Source organism: Oratosquilla oratoria, chromosome 5 (genome assembly GCF_046742065.1).
Source record: "Oratosquilla oratoria isolate Oo_2021 chromosome 5, ASM4674206v1, whole genome shotgun sequence".
In the NCBI taxonomy this organism is placed as follows: domain Eukaryota; kingdom Metazoa; phylum Arthropoda; class Malacostraca; order Stomatopoda; family Squillidae; genus Oratosquilla; species Oratosquilla oratoria.
In genome coordinates, this window is record NC_134781.1 from 20,524,314 (window position 1) to 20,545,882 (window position 21,569).

At 39.9% G+C, this 21,569-nt stretch overlaps 1 protein-coding gene across 2 annotated transcripts in view; it reads left to right on the plus strand.

Moving 5' to 3' along the window:
* Positions 1 to 403: 403 nt before the first annotated feature.
* Positions 404 to 21,569, plus strand: part of LOC143025392 (obg-like ATPase 1) — an 89,276-nt gene continuing 68,110 nt past the window's right edge. For both annotated transcript variants that reach the window (XM_076184982.1, XM_076184983.1), the window contains exons 1-6: positions 404 to 559; positions 10,337 to 10,532; positions 10,912 to 10,968; positions 14,332 to 14,459; positions 14,752 to 14,843; positions 16,942 to 17,103. In XM_076184982.1, the coding sequence (XP_076041097.1) occupies positions 10,348 to 10,532; positions 10,912 to 10,968; positions 14,332 to 14,459; positions 14,752 to 14,843; positions 16,942 to 17,103 (624 nt within the window). In that variant the 5' untranslated portion in view covers positions 404 to 559; positions 10,337 to 10,347. The remainder of the gene's footprint in view (positions 560 to 10,336; positions 10,533 to 10,911; positions 10,969 to 14,331; positions 14,460 to 14,751; positions 14,844 to 16,941; positions 17,104 to 21,569) is intronic.

Consider the following 21,569-nt stretch of genomic DNA (forward strand, 5'->3'; position numbering starts at 1 on the left):
TTACATTTAGATTTTCATTAACATATTTCTGGCAAAATATAAAGACAATTTTATTTCTTGAATCTCTCTAGTTCCATTTCTATTTGTTGATTTTACTAAATCCCTTCTGATCAAGACAGTGAACCATGATGGTAAATATGTTTATTGCTTACCTATCGACTATTTAGTGAAATAGTCATATATTAGAAATTTATGCATCACGTGCAGTCTCTTACTTTCTAGAATACTCGGTGGTGTCATCATCATCCAAAAGCATCCTGTGACTGACAAAAATACAGACAGCATTGCGGTAGATGAGGAAAATAGCTTTTGTATTGTCCTTCACAGAAAACGGGAAATTTTCCACGGGTATCATGTAAAGCTTTTGGCGAATAAAGTAAAATCATAACTTAGATCTCCAAATTATATATTTAAATATATATTATAATGTTTTTGTTCGTAAGCAAAATAACGGTAGTTACCTATTTACCAAATCAGGAATATTTGTTCTTCATGTTCCCACGTTGGATTTGTTTTGGTCCCAACTGAAAATCAGTCAATCCAAGTGTCATCTGGAGAGGTAAATATGGAATAAACTAACAATTTTTATCATTTATTGAAACCAGTAATGCATTATCTTTCTAGTAAAACCATTTGTTTTAACATTTATGCCGCTGTATTCCATACATGAGTTAATCAATATCAGTATCTCATCAATTGCCGACATCGGCAAAAGCCTATTTTCTCAGTATAGTAAGTACTCAATAAACATTGATAATAAATTGTTTATGTCCTGATTGAAGACTATATGATACCGAAGCATTTAAAAGAGAAACAGTAGTGGGCAAAAGAAGTTGAAAGATATTAGGAACTGTTCATTGTCAAGTCATTCCACAAGTCAACAAACTGAGGTTACATATGTCTATGATATCGTCATATGCCATATGATACGGCAGTAAATTTGATGTGACCATAGTAGAATTGAATGTTGTTGACTGTACAGAAATGTGAATGTAGTTAATCATGCTACCATAGTTAAGATTGCTGCTGTAAATATGGTATTCTATAATTCTTACCCAATAGAATGTGGAATAGAAAGCTATGGAGAAAGTCATTGATTGTGTGGTGTTTGCTTTCTCTCAAGACTTATGAATAAGTATCTAAAATAGATGATTCATTTGACTTCAAAGACAAATGTCAAAAATCATATTGTCCGTATTTCCTAAGTTTTTGAGGCTGTGACCCAACAAAAACTTTAGAGTACAGTATCAGTATGTACTATGTTGAAACACATTACTAATGCGTTTCAACATAGTACATACTGACACCTGTTTCCTAATGCCATAAAGAAATAAGTGTTTGTTAGTTTTAGCCACATTATTTACGAGGACAATGTCAGTTTGCCAGTATCATGCAAACACATTTTTCACTTCTTGCTACACTGAATTTGAAAAATATAAAGAATTGATACATTAAGTTAGGTTAGCTTAGCATGTTAGAGGAGCTAATGGACAAAGTAAATTTCATGTGAAATATCTGTGCTTGTGTGATTCTGGAATTTTACTAAAATGTTGGGCTTGGTTTTGCTGTTCCTGTTCCAGTGAAAATAGGGGCTCTATTCTAGTATCACAAAAAAAAAAAAAAAAAAATCACATTTTTCTTTTTTGCATTTGAAAGATTTTTTTTTTTTCCCATTTGAAAGATTATTGATTCTATGGAATGGTTATGTTAGAAGCTACTGAACAATCTAATTTTCATGTTGAATATCTGTGCTTGCATGATTCTGGAATTTTACTTAAATAGGGAAAGCAGTTTGGGGGTTAAAGTCCAGAAATATGCAAACATGGATATTTGACATATAACTTACATTGTTAAATACCACAACCTAACCATTTCATAGAAAAAAATAGGTCTTTAAAAAAAAAAAAAGAGGGTGGGGTATAGGGAGAGAGTTAGTGAGTGGTTATGTATTCACCTTGGTCTTTGGATCACATGTTGGACTTGTGATCGACAGCTATTTCCCTCCTGGAAGAGAGCTCAGAGCTCGTATGACCGATCTATGGGTAATGCTATGTGTGAATGATATTTTGACACAGCCCAAATGAATTTCTCCCCATCTTCAATGTTACTACACAAGGAGATGGATAGGTGGGGTTCACTGATTAAATGAAGCGGCCTTACTGTGGATGTGCTGTTTGAAATTTAGTTTCATTAATTTATTTTAGCTCATTGAATAGTTTTTTATATTTAACCTCTTCAGTACAATGATGCCTATGTAGGCATCATGAGGCACAAGTGGGTACACAAGGATGTTGGCGTCGGTGTCTTGATTATATATAATACTAATCACATCTGCTGACAAGGATCACAGTTAGTGATCGAAATATACAGATCTTTTTACCTTTGCTTATTCTTCTCCGAAAGTGGGTCATTAGTATTATTTTACCAATGTTCTACAACATTACTTTGTTGTGATATATACATATTTTTTTTGTAGTTGTACACGAGTTACCACCAGATCATGTGAACTGGATTGATCACATCTTCTGTGTTTATTATTACTCAGAGTAAAAGAGAAGTAATACAGCAGTGACTTTATATTTTGTAATGTGGTGAATCATACATATGGCAGCCGATGCTGCACATAAGAATTTTACTTTTACTGAAGTGGTTAATTAACTTATTTGAGTTCATTGAGTAGTTTTTTTATATTTAAGGGCTTTTGTTCTGGTTAGTTTTGTGCATTTCTATTCAACATACAAAAACCTCTTGACCAAAGAAATTTAGAAAAAAAAATTATCTTGATTGGATGATCTTTATCTGTTTTGGATTTCATTTTTTCATTTATTATTATTTTTATTATTATTATTATTATTATTAATGAAAAGATGTTTTGGAAAGAAATTAAGAAAGGAAGAGGAGGCAAATCAAGTAGAGAAGAAAAGGTAAAAGGTGCAGATGGAGAGATGATAATGGAAGAGAAGGCAGTAAGGGGAAGATGAGCAGAATATTTTAGGGAGTTGCTAAATGTGAAGGAGGATAGGGAGGGAAAGATAGCTGCAGTGGGAAATGCTAAGAAAATGACCGTGATGAGTGAGGAAAATGGAGGAGAAATAAGGAAGGATGAAGTGAAGGCAGTTGTTAAGATGATGAAAGCAGGTAAGGCACCTGGTCTGGATGGATGCTATGCAGAATGTCTAAAAAAAGGAAGTACAGTGATGGTGGACTGGCTGGTGAGGTTATTTAATGTTTGCTGGAGAGAGGGTAGAGTGCCGGAGGACTGGAGGAGTGCCAGTATAGTTCCACTTTGCAAGGGAAAAGGGGACAAGTGTGAATGTAGTTGTTTCAGAGGGATTAGCTTGTTAAGTGTAGTTGTTGTTGTTGTCGTTCCCTAGACTGTCTGTCCGAGCAGTCCCGTCTCCCCAAGGAATGACACAGCCGAAACTGGGTTTTCCCACAAATCCTTTATAGAGTGTATGTTGTGTTGTTTGCGTGCATGATTGTGTATAATGCAGTCTTCCATTATGTATTGTATGGTATGGGGTGAAGTGTTACATCCTGGGCAGCTGTTCACAATGCGGTCATCCAGCCTCTTCTGGTAGCTTAGAAGTGCTGGGTGGTGGCCGCACCGCAGTCTGGCCAGGTGGACTCTGTCCTTTTGTGGGAGAGAGGATTCAGAAGGGAGGATATCAGGGGGTCTGGCATGCAGCAGTGTGCGGTGAGTGATATGATTATGAATATGTTTCCAGAGGCTGGTATGTGGTGGTTGTGGAAAAAGAGAAGAGAGTATCTGTGTGTAATACAGGTCTTTGGGTGTTGTTTTAATGTTTCTTGGTGTGTGTGGGTGTTCTGCTATGTAGTGTAGCAGGTGTGATGTGTTTGTGGTGGCTGCGGCAAGTGTTTGTGTGCCTCTCATGTCGAGGTGGTCCTTGACTTTGAGGATTTGTTTCATGGTGTAAATGGTCTGTAGATGTTGTATTTGTGCAGCCTGTAATTGTTTTTAGGGATTTGTTTTGTATGATTTGAAGGGTGTTGTGGTGTGTCTCACTGAGATTAGGAGCCCATGCAGGACTCGCATAATTCATCACTGAGCGTATGCATTGTTTGTATATTGTTGTATTAGTTTCTTTGTTTTGTCCAAATGTTGTTCCAGTGATTGACTTAAGTGCGAGTCTAGGAGTGCATTTGTTTTTTATGTTTGTGATGTGTTGTTTGAAAGACATGGATGTATCTTATGTTACACCAAGAATTTTTGGTGTGTTTGTGTGTGGTATTAGAGTGTTGTTGATGTAAAGATGAGGTATGTATTTGTGTTCTTTTGTCCTGGAGCCGCAGTGTCTATATCGTGGGACCACCCCCCAACCCCAAGAGTTGGGGGCCAAACGGCGGCAACCAGCCCTGGCCACCGGCTCTATGCAGGTGGCACCAATCCCCAAGAGAAGCTATGTCTGCCTTGGGGAGTACCACAATCCTTTTTTTCTCAACATGTTAAGTGTAGTTGGGAAGGCTTATGGGAGGATCTTGATTGAGAGGATTAGGAGAGGATCAGAGGGAGTAATTGGTGAGGAATAGTGTGGATTTAGGACGGGTAGAGGTTGTGTAGATCAGATTTTTGTGGTAAGACAGATATGTGAGAAAGCTATAGGAAAGGGGAAGGATGTCTTTTGGGCCTTTATGGACCTGGAAAAGGCTTACAACAGGGTAGACAGAAAGGCACTGTGGGAGGTTTTGCGGATTTACGGGATAGGAGGAAAGCTTCTAGGAGCTGTCAAGAGTTTTTATGAGAGTAGTAGAGCTTGTGTCAGGATTAGAAATGGAGAGAGTGAGTGGTTTGAAGTAAAGGTGGGACTTCGTCAAGGATGCGTTATGTCGCCCTGGCTGTTCAACTTATACATGGATGGGGTAGTGAGAGAGGTAAATGCAAGGGTAGTGGGTCAGGGATTGGAGATGGTTAAAGAAAATGGAGAAAAGTGGGAGGTGAGCCAGCTGTTGTTTGCGGACGACACTGCGCTTGTGGCAGGATTGGAGGAGGGATTGAGGAAGTTGGTGGCAGAGTTTGGGAGAGTGTGTGATAGAAGAAAGCTGAAGATAAATATGGGTAAAAGTAAGGTGATGAAATGTACAAGGGGTGAAAGTGGCAGTAGTCTGGAAGTGAGCATTAAGGGAGAGTGACTGGAGAAAGTGGATAGTTTTAGATACTTGGGTGCAAATGTGGCAGGAAAAGGTGGAGTGAAGGTGGAGGTAGAATGTAGATTGAGAGAAGCGAGTAAATGCCTTGGTGGATTAAAAAGTGTAATGAGGAATAGACATTTGGGAATGGATGCTAAGAGGAGACTATATGAAGGAGTGATTGTGCCAACAGCACTGTATGGGGCAGAAACATGGAACATAAGTGAGGAAGAGAGAAGGAGTTTGAATGTGTTTGAGATGAGGTGTCTGAGAAGTGTGATGGGGGTTACTAGGCTGGATAGAGTGAGAAATGAGGTGAGGAGGAGAACAGGGGTGGAAAGAGAGTTGGGAGATAGGGTTGATGAAAGAGTATTAGGATGGTTTGGACACATGGAAAGAATGAGTGAAGAAAGACTAGTAAAAGAGGTATGGAAGGCAGATGTGGAGGGAGTGAACATGAAGGGACGTCCTAGGATGAGGTGGATGGATGGGGTGAAGGGGGCTTTGGGGAAGAGGGGAATGTCTGTTGAGGAAGGACGGGAGAGGACAGAAGACAGTGGTGAATGGAAAATGGTTGTATATGGATGATGTGATGCATGAGGTGGAATGGGTGGGGGGATGAGGGGTGAGGTAGTATGTGTGAGCAAATTTTGACGCAGCCCAAAGGGATTTCTCCCTGTCTTCGCCCTTATGTATGGGGGGACGGAGAGGGGGTGTCGCCGATTTAATGAAGCGGCCTTGCTGTGGATGTGCTGTGTCTGACGACACTGCTTCTGACCCAGGGCAGTGGACAAGGTGCAGGGATGGCCCATCATCCAGGAGGTGCTAAGATGAGAGGGAGGGTGGAGGGGTGTGGAGTGTATTGAGGGATGGAATGGGTGGGAATGATTTTATACCTTTCCCTTTTTGGCTACCTCCCTTGTAAGGGGAAAAAAGCCTTGGTATATGTATTATTATTTTTATTATGTATTTTAGTTTTTTAATTTATAAATATTTTTAAGGATTTTGTTCTGGCTAAAGGGAGATTTTGGGAGACCACTAATAAAAATCAAAGTTAACAGAACTTTTGCACAACTCCTGCGATGTTTCACCTGATGTGAAATTGTCTTTACAGTTGTGCTAAAGCAAATAGGGTTGGCTAGTATTACAGTTGTTTGCTCTTTTATCAAACTGCTTCAAGGCAACCCAACAACTATTATTTATCATATGTTTATGCATTTATCCCTGTGATGGGGAACTTACATACTCCTCGGTGGCTTGTAAAAGGTGCTGAGTATAGAAACTTCAGTGACCAGAGTCACATGTGATTGAATATTAACTACTTCAGTACGAGTCCAATTCTTGCATGGAGCATCGGGTGCCATATGTATGATGCATCACATTTCTCACATTATAAAATATAAAGTCACTGCTGTATTACTTTTCTTTTACTCCGAGTAATAATAAACACAGGAAACATGATCAAACCAGTTCACAGAATCTGGGGGTAACTCAAGTACAACTAAAAATATATATATATATATATATATATATATATATATATATATATATATATATATATATATATATATATATATACACATATATATAGATATAATCAAGACACCAACACCGGCATCCTCATGTACCCACTCACTTCTCACGATGCCTACGTAGGCTTCATCGTAATGAAAGGGTTAATCTTGACTCGAGTAAGAATACTGATAAATTTTAGTTTCTACAGTCCCTCCATCCTGCTATCTTCCTTAAATCTCTCCTACCTCACTAATACTTCATCTCTTTGGGGTGATATCCCAAAGGATAGAATGGGGGTTATTACAAGAAATCTATATACACAGCACACACACACACACTTTTTTTTTTTTTTTTTTTTTTTTTCTTTTCTTTTCTTTTCGGGAGCTAGCCAAGTCAAAAGGCAAGCCCCCCCTCCCATTTCTTTCCCGTCCATTCCGCTCCCATCCACCACCCTTTTTTCCCTGTCGTCTGGGTTGGAAGCAATGCAGCAAGACATAGCACATCCACAGCAAGGCCGCCTCTTTTAATCAGTAACCCCCCCCCCCTCCATCCCCTCATGCAGAAAAAGAGAAGACGAAGAGAAATCCCTTTGGGCTGCATGAAAATATCATACATAAACACTCCCTATGCCCCCATCCTCCACCTCCTCCCTTCCTATTCCGAGAAATAAATTAGTTAATGAAAACAGATTGTAAGTTGGGTAGACTGTAGCAAATAGGTATCTCTCCTTTCCTACCCCCCTTCTCCTCCTCCTCTCTCTCTCTCTCTCTCTCTCTCTCTCTCTCTCTCTCTCTCTCTCTCTCTCTCTCTCTCTCTCTCTCTCTCTCTCTCTCTCCTCTCTCTCTCTCTCTCTCTCTCTCTCTCTCTCTCTTTCTCTTTCTCTCTCTTTTTTTATGGGGGGGGGTACCACTGATCCAAACAATGTTAATGGAACTCTTGCACAACACCTGCGATGGTTCACCCAATGTGAAGTCATCTTTACAGTTGTGTTAAATCAAATAGGGTTGGCTAGTAATACAGTGTTTTGCTCTAGGCAAACTTCTACAAGGCAATCCAACAGTTATTTATTATTGTTTATACATTTATCCCTGTGGTGGGGGACATGAATACTGCCACAGTGTTTCCCTGTGGTTTGTTAAAGGTGCCCCAGATAGGGTACTGTCTGCATAAGGCTTATGGCATCGATAATTAATTTTAGGGAACTTATTGACCAGAGCCACACATAATTTTTTGTGATTGGATGTTAATCTCCTCTCAAAGAAGAATGATGATAACATTTTAACTCCTGCAGTATCTCTCACTCTCTCTCCGACACACACACACACACACACACACACACACACTCTCTCTCTCTCTCTCTCTCTCTCTCTCTCTATCTCTCTCTCACCCTTCTTTCTCTCTCTCAGTCTTTCATTCTTTTTATTTGAATTAGGGAGATCATTAGTCCAAACTGTCAACAGAGCTCTTGCACAACACCTGCGATGGTTCACCCAATGTGAAGTCGTCTTTACAGTTGTGCTAAATGAAATAGGGTTGGCTAGTATTACAGTAGTTTGCTCTGGGCAAACTTCTACAAGGCAATCCAACAGTTGTTATTTATTATTTGTTTATGTATTTATCCTGGTGGTGGGAGACTTGAATACTGCCATATCGTTTCCCTGGGGGTGACAGGTGGTGATGGATACGGAGCTGCCTAGTGTAGGCCTTATGGTCTCTTGCAGTCTCCTTTATTTTTATGTTCTTATGTAAAGGTGCCCTGGATAGGGTACTGTCTGCATAAGGCTCATGGCATAAATATTTTAGGGAACTTAGTGACCAGAACCACATATAATTTTTTATGATTGGATATTAATCTCCATTCAAAGAAGAATGCTGATAACATTTTAACTCCTGCAGTATCTCTCTCTCTCTATCTCTATCTCTCATGCTCTCTTTCTTTCTATTGAATTTGGGAGATCATTGATCCAAACAATGTTAACGGAGCTCTTGCACAACACCTGCGATGGTTCACCCAATGTGAAGTCGTCTTTACAGTTGTGCTAAATGAAATAGGGTTGGCTAGTATTACAGTAGTTTGCTCTGGGCAAACTTCTACAAGGCAATCCAACAGTTGTTATTTATTATTTGTTTATGTATTTATCCTGGTGGTGGGAGACTTGAATACTGCCATATCGTTTCCCTGTGGCTTGTATGGATGGGGGTGACAGGTGGTGATGGATACGGAGCTGCCTAGTGTAGGCCTTATGGTCTCTTGCAGTCTCCTTTATTCATATGTTCTTATGTAAAGGTGCCCTGGATAGGGTACTGTCTGCATAAGGCTCATGGCATAAATATTTTAGGGAACTTAGTGACCAGAACCACACATAATTTTTTGTGATTGGATATTAATCTCCATTCAAAGAAGAATGCTGATAACGTTTTTACTCCTGCAGTATCTCTCTCTCTCTCTCTCTCTCTCTCTCTCTCTCTCTCATGCTCTCTTGCTCTCTTTCTTTCTTTCTTTCTTTCGAATTTGGGAGATCATTGATCCAAACAATGTCAACGGAGCTCTTGCACAACACCTGCGATGATTCACCCAATGTGAAGTCATCTTTACAGTTGTGCTAAATCAAATAGGGTTGGCTAGTATTACGGTAATTTGCTCTTTTGGCATACTGCTACAAGCAATCCAACAATTATTATTTTTTATTTGTTTCTGCATTTATCCCTGTGGTGGGGGACATGAATAATGCTGTAATGTTCCCCTGTGGTTCATAGAAGGTGCACCATATGGGGTATTGCCTGCATGATTTTTTTGCTGTCAGTATTTTCAGGGCAATGGATTTTCCACATAATGGAACTCACGGCAGCAATTGTTTATTAAGATTTATTATATCAGTCTAAAAATGTTAGATTAATATATTGAAAAAAATATCACCGTAGTTCATACAACATGTCTTCATTTTACACAGTCAAGGTAATAATCATTGCAAGGGCCAAGGGGTCACTCTTGGTACACAAACAGGCACCAGTGGAACTTTGTAATCAGAGATTGATTATAATCAATAATTATTTATCTAAACAATGAGAGTTTAGGCACTTAGCAGTGAAATAACCATGAAAGTAGTGTGGTGGATTTCTTCTGTCTTGCTTAAGGACTCCCTTACCTGCAATGTGGGGATTTGAGTTGTGAATCTGGAAGGAACCAATAATGGGTACCAACAAATGGTGATCCAGGAAGAAGGGGATCAGAGGGAATCATCCATATGTCACTGTCTTTAACCCCTAGAATATGATGATGCCTACATACGTGTCAGGAGGTGCTGGTGGGGATACCAGGAATCCAGTGTCGGTGCCCTGATTATATTTATTTTGTAGTTGTTGCTGAGTGCCCCCCCCCCCATATTCTGTGAATAGGCTTGATCGTGTTTTCTGTGGTTATAAATATTCAGGGTGAAAGAGAATGAGTTTTAAAATCTGTAACTTTATATTTTATAATGTGCCTGTTGTGTTATGTCATCGTACAACAGGTAACCTAATGTGTATGCACATATGTGACTCATAGTGAGGAGGTTAAAACCTACCAACATGCCATATTTACAATTTATTTCAATCAATCAAAAAATTACAGACCATTGTCCTGGTTCTCTCATGGATAGCAGGTAATTGATCCTCCATTTTGTTTCCTTTGCAGACTGAGGAACAATGCCACCAAAGAAGGAAGCCCCACCAGAACCCAAGCCCCTAATTGGGCGGGTTGGAACAAATTTGAAAGTTGGCATCGTAGGATTGCCAAATGTTGGCAAATCAACTTTCTTTAATGTTCTTACCAAGTCCAGTGCACATGCTGAGAATTTCCCCTTCTGTACCATTGATCCTAATGAAAATAAGTATTTTTTATTTTTTGTTTTCTTTTATAATTGAAATTGAGGTAAATACACATACATATACCAAAGGCTTTTTTCACCCTTACTTTTTGGCTACCTCCCTTGTAAGGGGGAAAAAGCCTTGGTATATGTATGTATGTACAAGGGAGGTTGCCAAAAAACAAAGGCATAAAATCCACTCCCATCCACCCTCCTCCCTCCCTCCCTCCCTCTTGGCTCCTTCTGGATAGATGAAATAATAGAATAATGCACACCATCATTGTGAATGTGTATTGCTCACTTTTTTGTGAAATGGAATTTATTGTATCCAGTTGAAAAGTATTTTTTTTAAACAGAATGTACTGTTGTAGTCTGACCTGTATCCTCTTTTCTTTATACGTAGGGTTCCTGTTCCAGATACCCGTTACGAATACCTGTGTGAGTTTCACAAGCCTGCAAGGTGAGTTTTATTTGTGTTCTCTTCAGCAGAGGCTGGACGCGTTACCACTGTAAAAGTAATGCGTTGCTGAAAAATCTGCGTGTATGTATGTACACAGTAATGTGGACCGCTCTAAGGAAATTAAAATCAGTAATGCATTACCTGTCCAGCGGTAATGCAGCCAGCTCTGCTAGTCAACTTATGTTTTACAGAACTGTGTGGTTGGTGGATGAGTTAAGTGAAGCCAAAATGAGCATGTGGTCAGGATATCAAAGAAGTGAAATTGTGCTTACTATACCTATGCATTTATTTATATTTACTATACCTATGCATTTATTTATGTATTTTATTTGTTATTTACATTATTATAGTTTTTTTTTTTTCCGCATCCGACCTAGATATGGACCAAAAGGTCTCTTGTCAGCATACTCTGCCTTTGTAATTCTTTAATCCTTTAAGTGACTATTAGAGTTGGAGAGAGTGCACTGAAGATGACACATAAATGTGGGAGTGACAAGGTGGAGTCTTAACATGATTTAACTGGGAGAGAGTAAAAGGGATGAGGGTATGTCTCTCTTTTCCCTAGCAAAACCACTTTGGTTTGCAGGTAATGGGTGATCATGTAGAAAAAAAATATTATTTTGCTCACTACAGTTTTATTATTTCTTTTAATAGTTTTGTTATTCCTTGTCTCAGTCGTATCATGTTGAACTTCAGTATACATCTGCCTCTTTTTATAAAAGTATTTTGTGAGTGTAATATTAGCATTGTTGTCATGGTTTGGAAGCATTGTAATATGGCAGTATTAGTGAACACTCAAAATAATGCTGCATACACCGTACTTCATACTTGCACAGCTGCCCAATAGAATCCCATATATTTACATAAATTGCTAAGGAAGAAGTAGGTTTAAATTACATAATTCTTACCAAGTGCAAACTCTCATACATACAAGTGTGAATGCATGACCACATATATATAAACATACATGCATACCAAAAGGGTTTTTCCCAATTACTGTATAATGGAGTGGCCAAATCAAAGCACACACACACCCTGACCTGTCCAAACCCATTCCTTGCCTCTTTGTAAAAGGAGTAATAGTACATGGAATGTTTGCTTTTGCCATTGGACCAGAACAGTTTTTCCAGATTTTTTTTCTACTGTATGTATTTTGTGTGTGCATATGTTTGTCATGAAGCTATGGTGGAGGTAAACAAGCTTTGGCTGTGCAGCTGAGGTGCTGTGTCATGCTGGCTAACCTCCTTAAATTTGTTTTAACTCTCTTACAGTATTGTCACCAAGGATAGACACACTTCTACCAATACCATCCTCCATCAACACCCACCTCCATCAGCACCATCCTCCATCAACACCTCCATCAACACCTCCATCAACACCCACGCACTTCTAAGTTACCAGAAGAGGCTGGATGACAGCATTGTGAACAGCTGCCCAGGATGTAACACTTCACCCCATACCATACAACACATAATGGAAGACTGCATTATACACAATCATGCACGCAAACAACACAACATACACTCTATAAAGGATTTGTGGGAAAACCCAGTTTCGGCTGTGGCATTCCTTGGGGAGACGGGACTGCTTGGACAGACAGTCTAGGGAACGACAACAACAACACCCACCTCCACCAACACCACCTCTATTAACACCCACCTCCATCAACAATCACCTCTATTAACACCCACCTCCATCAACACCCACCTCCATCAACACCCACCTCCATCAACACCCACTTCCATCAACACCCACCTCCATCATTACTGCCCTTCATTAATATCATCTTCCATTTCCATTCTTGAACACCATCCTTCACAACTGCCACAATTGATCACCATTTCCACCCACCACCACCCTATACTCTTTGTCCTCCACTCACTACCCCCCACACTCCATCCTCCACTCTCCATCCTCCACTCCCCACCCACCACTCCCATCCTCCCACCTGTAACCACCACTACCTACCCAACAATACCTCATCCACTCTCCACTACCCCCAACAGCTCTTGCCACCACTGCTACACCTTCCGCCACCTCCACATTCATCCTCCACCAACTCTACCGACCTTCACCTTCACTAACTCATCATCACCATTTCCACTCTTCTTCACCTCTATAACCACTTTCTCCTTTATGTCTGCCACAACCCTCACATGTACTGACCTGTACAACCACATATAAAACCTATTACAACTACTTCCCTCTCTACCCCTACCACCACCACCACTTCCCAATGCCTCCGCCTCTGCCACCTAAACCCAGATTCCATCATCACCTGACATTTATTATTGCATAGTTTACGCCCTATTTCTCAATAAAGTTCTTACTAGACATGTGAAAAGTATACTTGATACTGAAGGTCACTTCAGGTATGTGAAGATTAGAAGCTATATATTTATATAAGACAGGAGACGAGATAATTATAGGACACAGAGATGGTGTCAAGCCATGATTATGTAGTCAGTGAGCTGTCACTCACAAACGCTGAATTATCTTGTCAGATGTATGTTTCAGGCTTGGTTCAGGTTCGGAAAAGGAAATATAGACATGACATGCCTTGGGCACAGAAATTCCAAGAATTACTATTGAGGATTGTCATTTTAACCAAAGCTATAGGGCAGCCTGTGTACACTTCTGTCCAATTATACTTTATTTATATGTTTATTTACTTAATCTTTGTCATTTTATCCTATTTTTTATGTATTTTAATAGAATTTAATTTGTCACTATTGGGTTGTTTCTGTATGAGAATGACAAGACATTGACTTACTTTGAAGTTCAGTGAACAATGATAGGAATATGAATGGGATTGCTTACTTTGGCTTATTTTACTTGACCTTTGGTGTTCGGTGCAGACTATTACTTTGATAGTATGGTATGACTTTCACAGGGGGAACATGGTACTGTTTGGTATAAAAGCAGAGGATTCCAATTTTTCCTTAATGCACTTCCCATTAACCCCACCTGTTATAGAATATAATTTTTATTTTATTTATTTATTTTTAATTTTTTTTTTTTTTTTTTTTTTTTTTTTTTTTTTTTATAATACAAACTGATATTCCTTTTTATGATTCATTTTACTTTGAAAGAGACAAAATTGTATTGCTCAACTGATCATACTGACTGGGATTTTGTTATTAATAGTGGTCTATCCATTAGCTTGGTAGAATCATAAGTTGGCGAGAACAAGATGCTTCAGGTATGCTGCAGTCAATAATGTTTAGAAATTTCATACTTGGACTAAGACCCTGTTTTTGTGAGTTTGTGGGTTCTTGCCACAACTTTTAGTGTAATTTAGGATTCTGTGCCAAAGATAACTTGCTGAACAATTGTTATTCCTGGTGATTTGTTTCATTCCAGCAAAGTTCCGGCTTTCCTTAACGTGACCGACATTGCTGGCTTGGTGAAGGGAGCAGCAGAGGGACAAGGGCTGGGTAATGCTTTCCTGTCACACATTAAAGCATGTGACGCACTCTTCCATCTTACTCGTGAGTATGGTATCTGTTTTGTGTGAACTTATAAATGGTTACATATTTTATAGATTTAATTCTGGCCAGGCTGACAATTTTATTTGGCAAAAGGACACTTTCACATAATATACTACCCCAGAATCAAGTTAACTCGATATGTCACCATGATTAAAGAGCTGAGGCATTTATTGATATGAAATAGACTTGTGAAATTGTGTTAAGTTTGGTGGACTTGGTGAGTTCGAATTTTTTAGGATAAATCTTTAGATTAAATCTTCACAAGCATAAGATTGATGGGAATTGTTTGCAGGTTCCTTTGAGGATGATGATGTCACTCATATTGAGGGGGACGTGAATCCTGTGCGAGATTTAGAGATCATTCTTGAAGAACTTCGCCTCAAGGTTAGTTTGTTATGTTTGACTTTTATCTGTTAAGAGGCAGAGCACATTACTTCCCTTTTTTCCAACTTTGATTACAACAAAGTTTTTCTAATAAAGATGAATATCATTCAGTGCAGTGGTTGGAGGAAATGTGTTTTAGCAGTTACTATCTCTCAATACAACAAGGATTGTTCCCCCATATAACTGAGGTAGTCAAGTCAAATACATGCACCCATTCCCAGTGGCGTAGCTAAGGGGGGGCGGTAGGGGTGGTCCGCCCCGGGCGTCACTTTTTGAGGGGGCGGCATTTTTGGTCCTTGTATGATTGATATAAAATTACGTTAATCAGTCTCGCATAGATGTCAGTTTTTTCTACGTTATTAAGCATAATAAAGCATGACAGTTTGCAAGCGTGACACACACACACATATATATATATCCTTTAAGAAGTTAATGTGCATTTGTAATATTGAATTATTGAATTCCTTGTGAGAAGGGGTGGCAAACATGAGGGCAGCCCCGGGCGGCAAAAACACTAGCTACGCCACTGCCCATTCCCACCCATTCCCACCCATTCCACTTCCATCCACTATCCTTGTCCCTCTGTTTTGGCAATTTACTGGAACATTGTGCATAAGTTTTGCTTGTAATGATCCATATTCATATTATACTGTTCATGCACTTTAGGTGTAGAGTATAATGTCAAGGTTATTTATCAGTCTCCATACATTGTTCATGAGGTTTTCTTGAATTCCTGTATATATTAAAGTGGATATTATTTTCTTTTTCTTCTACTAAATGTTTTCTTTCTTTTTTTTCTTTTCTTAGCATTAGACTGTACAAGTTTTGTTTATAGTAGAGATTTGTAATAGTATGTTGACAAGTGGAACATATCTATGCCGTTGACTGTTCATATGTTTTAGGGATGGCAGTAGTACTGAAAGACTTTGTTCAATACATTTACCAGGGGCAAATTAGTTAATCAAGAGAAAATGTGCATGCGTGTGATGGAGTGAGTGGCAAAGCCTACCAGTTATACAGTAAGTTGATGATCTGTTCCTTGAAAGTGATACACCAGGGAAGAACCACAAGTATTGGTGGGAAGGAAGTGAGGTATTTTCACGTGGTGAAAGGATGAATAAGTGAAGGAGACGAGCATGGTGGGAGTGAAAGAGCTGGGGATATTGCTCATCAGTGCCTGATCACTTTGCTGTGAAGGTAATGGTTAATAATGGGAAAGGGGGGGGGTAACACGGGTCTTATCTGAATATCGAGTTTATTCCTGACCGGTTTGGCTTACAATAGCTTCTTCAGAGGCTGTAAGCGAAACCGGTCAGGAATAAACTCGATATTCAGATAAAGACCTGTGTCCACCCCCCACCCCCCCCACCCACACACACACACACACATACACACACACACACCCCACACCTTTCCCATAATTTGTTCCAATGTCTTTACATTTGTATAATTTTTTTTTTTTTTTGGGGGGGGGGAGGGGGTAATTTCACATACTTGGGACCTGTGGCCCATCGTGGCTGGCAATATATTTGAGCCCTCTCCTAAATCTGTTTTTGCATTTTATTAAAAAGTGTTTATAATTGCAGTGAAGTGTGTGTGTGTGCATGCATGTGTGCCTGTGTAAACTTTGTATGCACACAAACCATTATTTTTAACAACTACGAGCCCTGGGCTGTGCCTGTCCTGGCTTTGCTGGGGGGCTCTGTTTTACCTTTAGCAGCCTTCGGCAGTTAGATGCTTTAGCGCAACATGCATTCCCACACCATCATTATCACCATTATCATCACCCATGCAACATTTTCAGATTTTTATTATTTCTACAAATTCTTATTTTTTATATACTGTGATTTACTAGTAATTGTCAATTATTTCTATGTATTATTTACATTTTACTTTACTTTGAGGGTGGAGGGGTGGGGAGTGTATTCAGGGATGGAATGGGTGGGAATGATTTTATGCCTTTTCCTTTTTGGCTACCTCCCTTGTAAGGGGGAAAAAGCCTTGGTATATGTATGTATGTATTTACATTTTGACCATCTTTTTTAAGTTGTGAGGTATTTTGTTTCCATTGTAATTCTTTTATTTTTCCCCCAACTAGGATGAAGAGTATGTAATGCAAGTGTACGACAAGATGTTCAAATTGGTTGAGCGAGGTGGTGAGAAGAAGCTGAAACCAGAGTATGATGTGATTTGTAAGGTCAAGACTCATCTTGTAGACAACAAGAAGCACATTCGTTTTGCTGACTGGGACAATAAGGAGGTAAGAGAGAGTGTGTGTGTGCGTATATAAAATCATGATTTAATTGTGATCCCATTTAACCCCTTCACTATGGGCCAAAATCTCGCGGGCATGCCAGACGTGCGATGTTGCGTCATAATACAGACGCTCCTCAACTTACGTTTTAGTTACGTTCCGAACGGCCGAACGTAAGTTGAAAATGAACGTAAGTTGTTAATGCACATTCTAGTAATGTATGACCGTTCATACTGTACTATACATCCGTAAATTCTATTACCGTATCTTATAAAACACCCCTAAATCATTAATTATACACATAACATTGTAAAATACAGTAAACTTCCACTTATCCGAACTCCAAGGGGGATTAGAAATGTTCGGTTAATCCTACTTTGTATGTTTCGTTCCCGTGGAGTTTTATGCGGTAATGTCGGCTGCAATATTCGTACCTGTAAACTTAACATACACATGGAAATGCTTATAATAGTTCATAAACATATTCTATAGAGTATAAACAGACGATCGGGTGTAAACATGGAGTGTACTGCCACCGTGTGAGCACTTAGTGAAGCTCGGGGGTGGCGGAAGAGGCGGCGAGGTGTTTGAATATTCGGTTGAGATCCAAATACGTTCGGTTGAAGCGATGGCTCCCGTATTGAGAAAATGTTCGGTTAATGCGATTATTCGGTTAAAACTCGTTTGGATAAGCGCGAGTTTACTGTAACACTAATTTCAAATAAATTAAATTCAAGCAACATAAATTGAGATGGTGGAGGAGGAGGAGGAGGCAAGGCACGTTCAGTCTGTCGTTTGTGCCATGTAAACAATGGACGCAGCATCATGCGTGTATCGTTTTAACTACGGAGAGCACGCTAAACTAAAAAATTCACTCAAATTTTTTTTTACCATTTCTTTTACAGTCAGTTCAAACGTAAAATCGAAAAAACGTAAAACGAATGAACGTATGTAGAGGAGCGTCTGTACTCGCATTATAAAAAATAAAGTTACCGCATATATAGCTCATTCTCTTTCACCCGTGAATTTTGATAACCATAGAAAATATGATGAAGCCAGTTTACAGAGTATGGGGGTCATGCAGGTACGACTACAAAAGATATAATCAAGATGCCGACATCGGCATCCTCGCGTACCCACTTGCTCCTCATGACGCCTACGTAGGCGTCATCGTAATGAAGGGGTTAAAATTATGAACTTCCTCACTCAGAAGAGGCAAGGACGGTGCTTTCCGTATGGAGGGCTTTTTGAATCGGAGGGATTTAATGGAGTATACCTTCACTTTCACTTGCTAGGCAGGTGTTTAAATACCTTCACTCTCGATCTCACTCCCGATGACCCATCATCCAGGAGGTGCCAAGATAAGAGGGAGGGAGGAGGGTGGAGGGGAGTGGAATATATAGGAAATGGAATGGGTGGGAGTGGCTTCTATGCCTTTTTCTTTTTAGCTACCCCCCTGTGTAGGGGGGAAAAGCCTTTGGTATATACAGGGTGGGGCGCGGAAACTTCCCGATTTGGGGATTGAATTATAAAGTGTTTACACTTCACAATTCTTTATTCTACTTTTTATGTCTGTCACACAACAGAGATTTACTTTTACACAGTTCTAAAAACAATATCTTTTAAATGTCCACCTCCATTGTCAATACACTGATTCAGACGATTTTGGAAGCTTTGGTCTACTCTCTCTACCATTTCCGCGCCCCACCCTGTATATGTACTCCCGATCCCCAGCACAAGTAACAATATATGCAAAATTATCAATCTATATACTAAGGGCTCCCTTATAAGGGAGGTAGCCAGCCAAGGCATACGTGTACTTCCACCCATTCCACTTCCATCTACCACCCTTTCCTCCCTCTCATCTTAGCTCCCCATGGATGAAGGGTCATCCCTGTCTCCAGCCCACTGCCAGGAAACAATGCAGCAAGACACAGCTCATCCACAACCGTGCTGCTTCATTTACACATGCATTCCCAAGGACTTCATTAATTACCCACTGTGAGCTGGTTAGGCATGAGAGCCTTTGCTCTAAAGTTAAGGGATTTTTACATCATCAAATTACTAAACAAATATATCACATGATAACATTTATTGAATTGATCATTTGTACAAGTATTGCAGCAGGTCACATGTATCTATGTTGGATTACATGAGATTAATATGCACCCAACCCCCACCTATTCTACTTTCATCCATCACACATTTGTTTCTTTCTCATCTTAGTTCCATGTGGATGAAGGGTCATCCCTTTATCCTACCCAATGACCAGGTCAGGAGCAACACGGCAAGACAGAGCTTTAGTCATATTAGACAGTGTGAATTAGTTCTAGCTGTCAAGCACCACTGTAGAAGTGCTTTGCCTCATTGCATTGTCCACAACCTGAGCAGTGTGGTGGTGGATAGGAATGACCCTATATCTATGAGATACTGAAATAGGAAGAGCATTAAATTGGGTTTTATATATGGGAAAGGGCCTTTGGTGTGTGTGTATATATATATATATTATATTATATATATATATATATATTATAGCATAAATTAGGGAGACTTTGATTCTAATGAGAGATTATGCTAGCAATGCGAGTGTGGTGGAAGTGATACAGGTAGCATTTAAAAGATGAAAGCTGAAGAGGTACCTGGTTGGAATAGTGCTTATGTGGAATGGCTAGCAAGATCATGTCTAAGGGAGGGAAGTGTTCTAGTGGATTGGAGGACAGCATGTATAATACCTTACAAGGGGGAGGGTATGATAAAATTTTTGTAGTTTTAGATGGATCAGTCTGTTGAGTTTGTCTCAAATGTATGGATAAATGTTAATTGAGAGGATTAGGAGGGGAATAGAGGGAAAGAGAGAGAAGGTTTGTGGTGAGACAGGTATGCAATAAGATTTTGTTAAAAAGTATGGATATTGTACTGGGTCCTTATGGATTTGGAAAAGGTGTGTGACACATTTGACAGGCATTGCAGATTTATGGGGTAAGGGGAAAGTGTTAAAGGCAATTAGAAGTTATTACACGAGTAGTAGGGCATATGTAAGGGTAGAGAATGGAGAAAGTGAGTGATTTGAGGCGAAGGTGGGGTTCCGTTAGGGTTGTGTGTTGTCTCCATGGTTGTTTGTTGTATATATTAAGAAGGCAATGAATATATGCAAAGAGGCACATAGCTGTGGCAGAAACTGTCACCTTTGCCCTATGTGCTTGGGGCTGTTGAGGCAGGGAATAGTCTGCTAGGAATCTGAGAGAACTACAGGATTTAAACCTGCTATTAGGAAGGAGGTGCCAAGATGAGAGGGAGGGAGGAGGGTGGAGGGGAGTGGAATATATAGGAAATGGAATGGGTGGGAGTGGTTTCTATGCCTTTTTCTTTTTGGCTACCCCCCGTGTAGGGGGAAAAAGCCTTTGGTATATGTATGTATGTATTAGGAAGATGCAAGATCTATACGCTTCCAAGTGTTTATGTACTTTGGGGTACATACATATACCAATAGCATTTTCCTTCTTACAAGGGAGGTAGCCAAAGTCAAAAGCATAAATCTACTCCCACCCATTTCATCCCCACATACTCCACTCCCATTCACCACACCTCTCTCCCCCTTTTCTTGGCTCTTCCTGGATGACAGGTCATCCCTGCATCTTGTCCACTGCCTGGGGTCAGAAGCAATGCTTCTAAATGGGAGTATGGGAGGTAAACACAGGATTGCCAAACAGAGGTTTTGAATTAGTGGGTGAAGAAAGAGAGGAGTAGGAATTCAGCCAGTTACTGTTTATGGATGACACTGCACTTGTGGGTGATCGAGTTTGAAAGTGTGTTTGAGAAGAGAAAATCAAGAGTAAAGGTGTGCAGATTGAATGTGAGCTTGAAAGATGAGAGGTTGGAGAAAGCGGAGAGTTTTAGATGCTTGAGGTTGCATGTGGCTATGGGTTGGGGAGTGGGTGTAGAAATGAATTACAGAATAAAGGAGGTGAGTAAATGTCTTCGACTTAGCTACCTCCATTGTGGGGTGTGTGTGGGGGGTGAGGCTTTGTATATAGAGTAAAGGTCTGTACAGAATATAAAGTACAAGCATACATACATATACTAAAAGGCCTTTGGAGTGGCCTAGTCAAGGCATACACATATCCTTCACTCTACCAACACCCATCCTGTACCCAAAGTTGTTTCTTCTATTTTAGCAACTTGTGAATGAAGGATCAACCCTGTCCCCTGCCCATTACTTGGGTTAGAAACAATGCAGCAAGACGTAGTAACTCCGCTACACTGGAGAAAGGACATTGAAATACATACATACATATACCAAAGGCTTTTTTTCCCCTTACAAGGGAGGTAGCCAAAAAACAAAGGCATAGAAACCACTCCCACCCATTCCATCCCCTACATACTCCACTCCCCTCTACCCTCTTCCCTCCCTCTTATCTTGGCACCTCCTGGATGACGGGTCATCCCTGCATCTTATCCATTGCCCTGGGTCA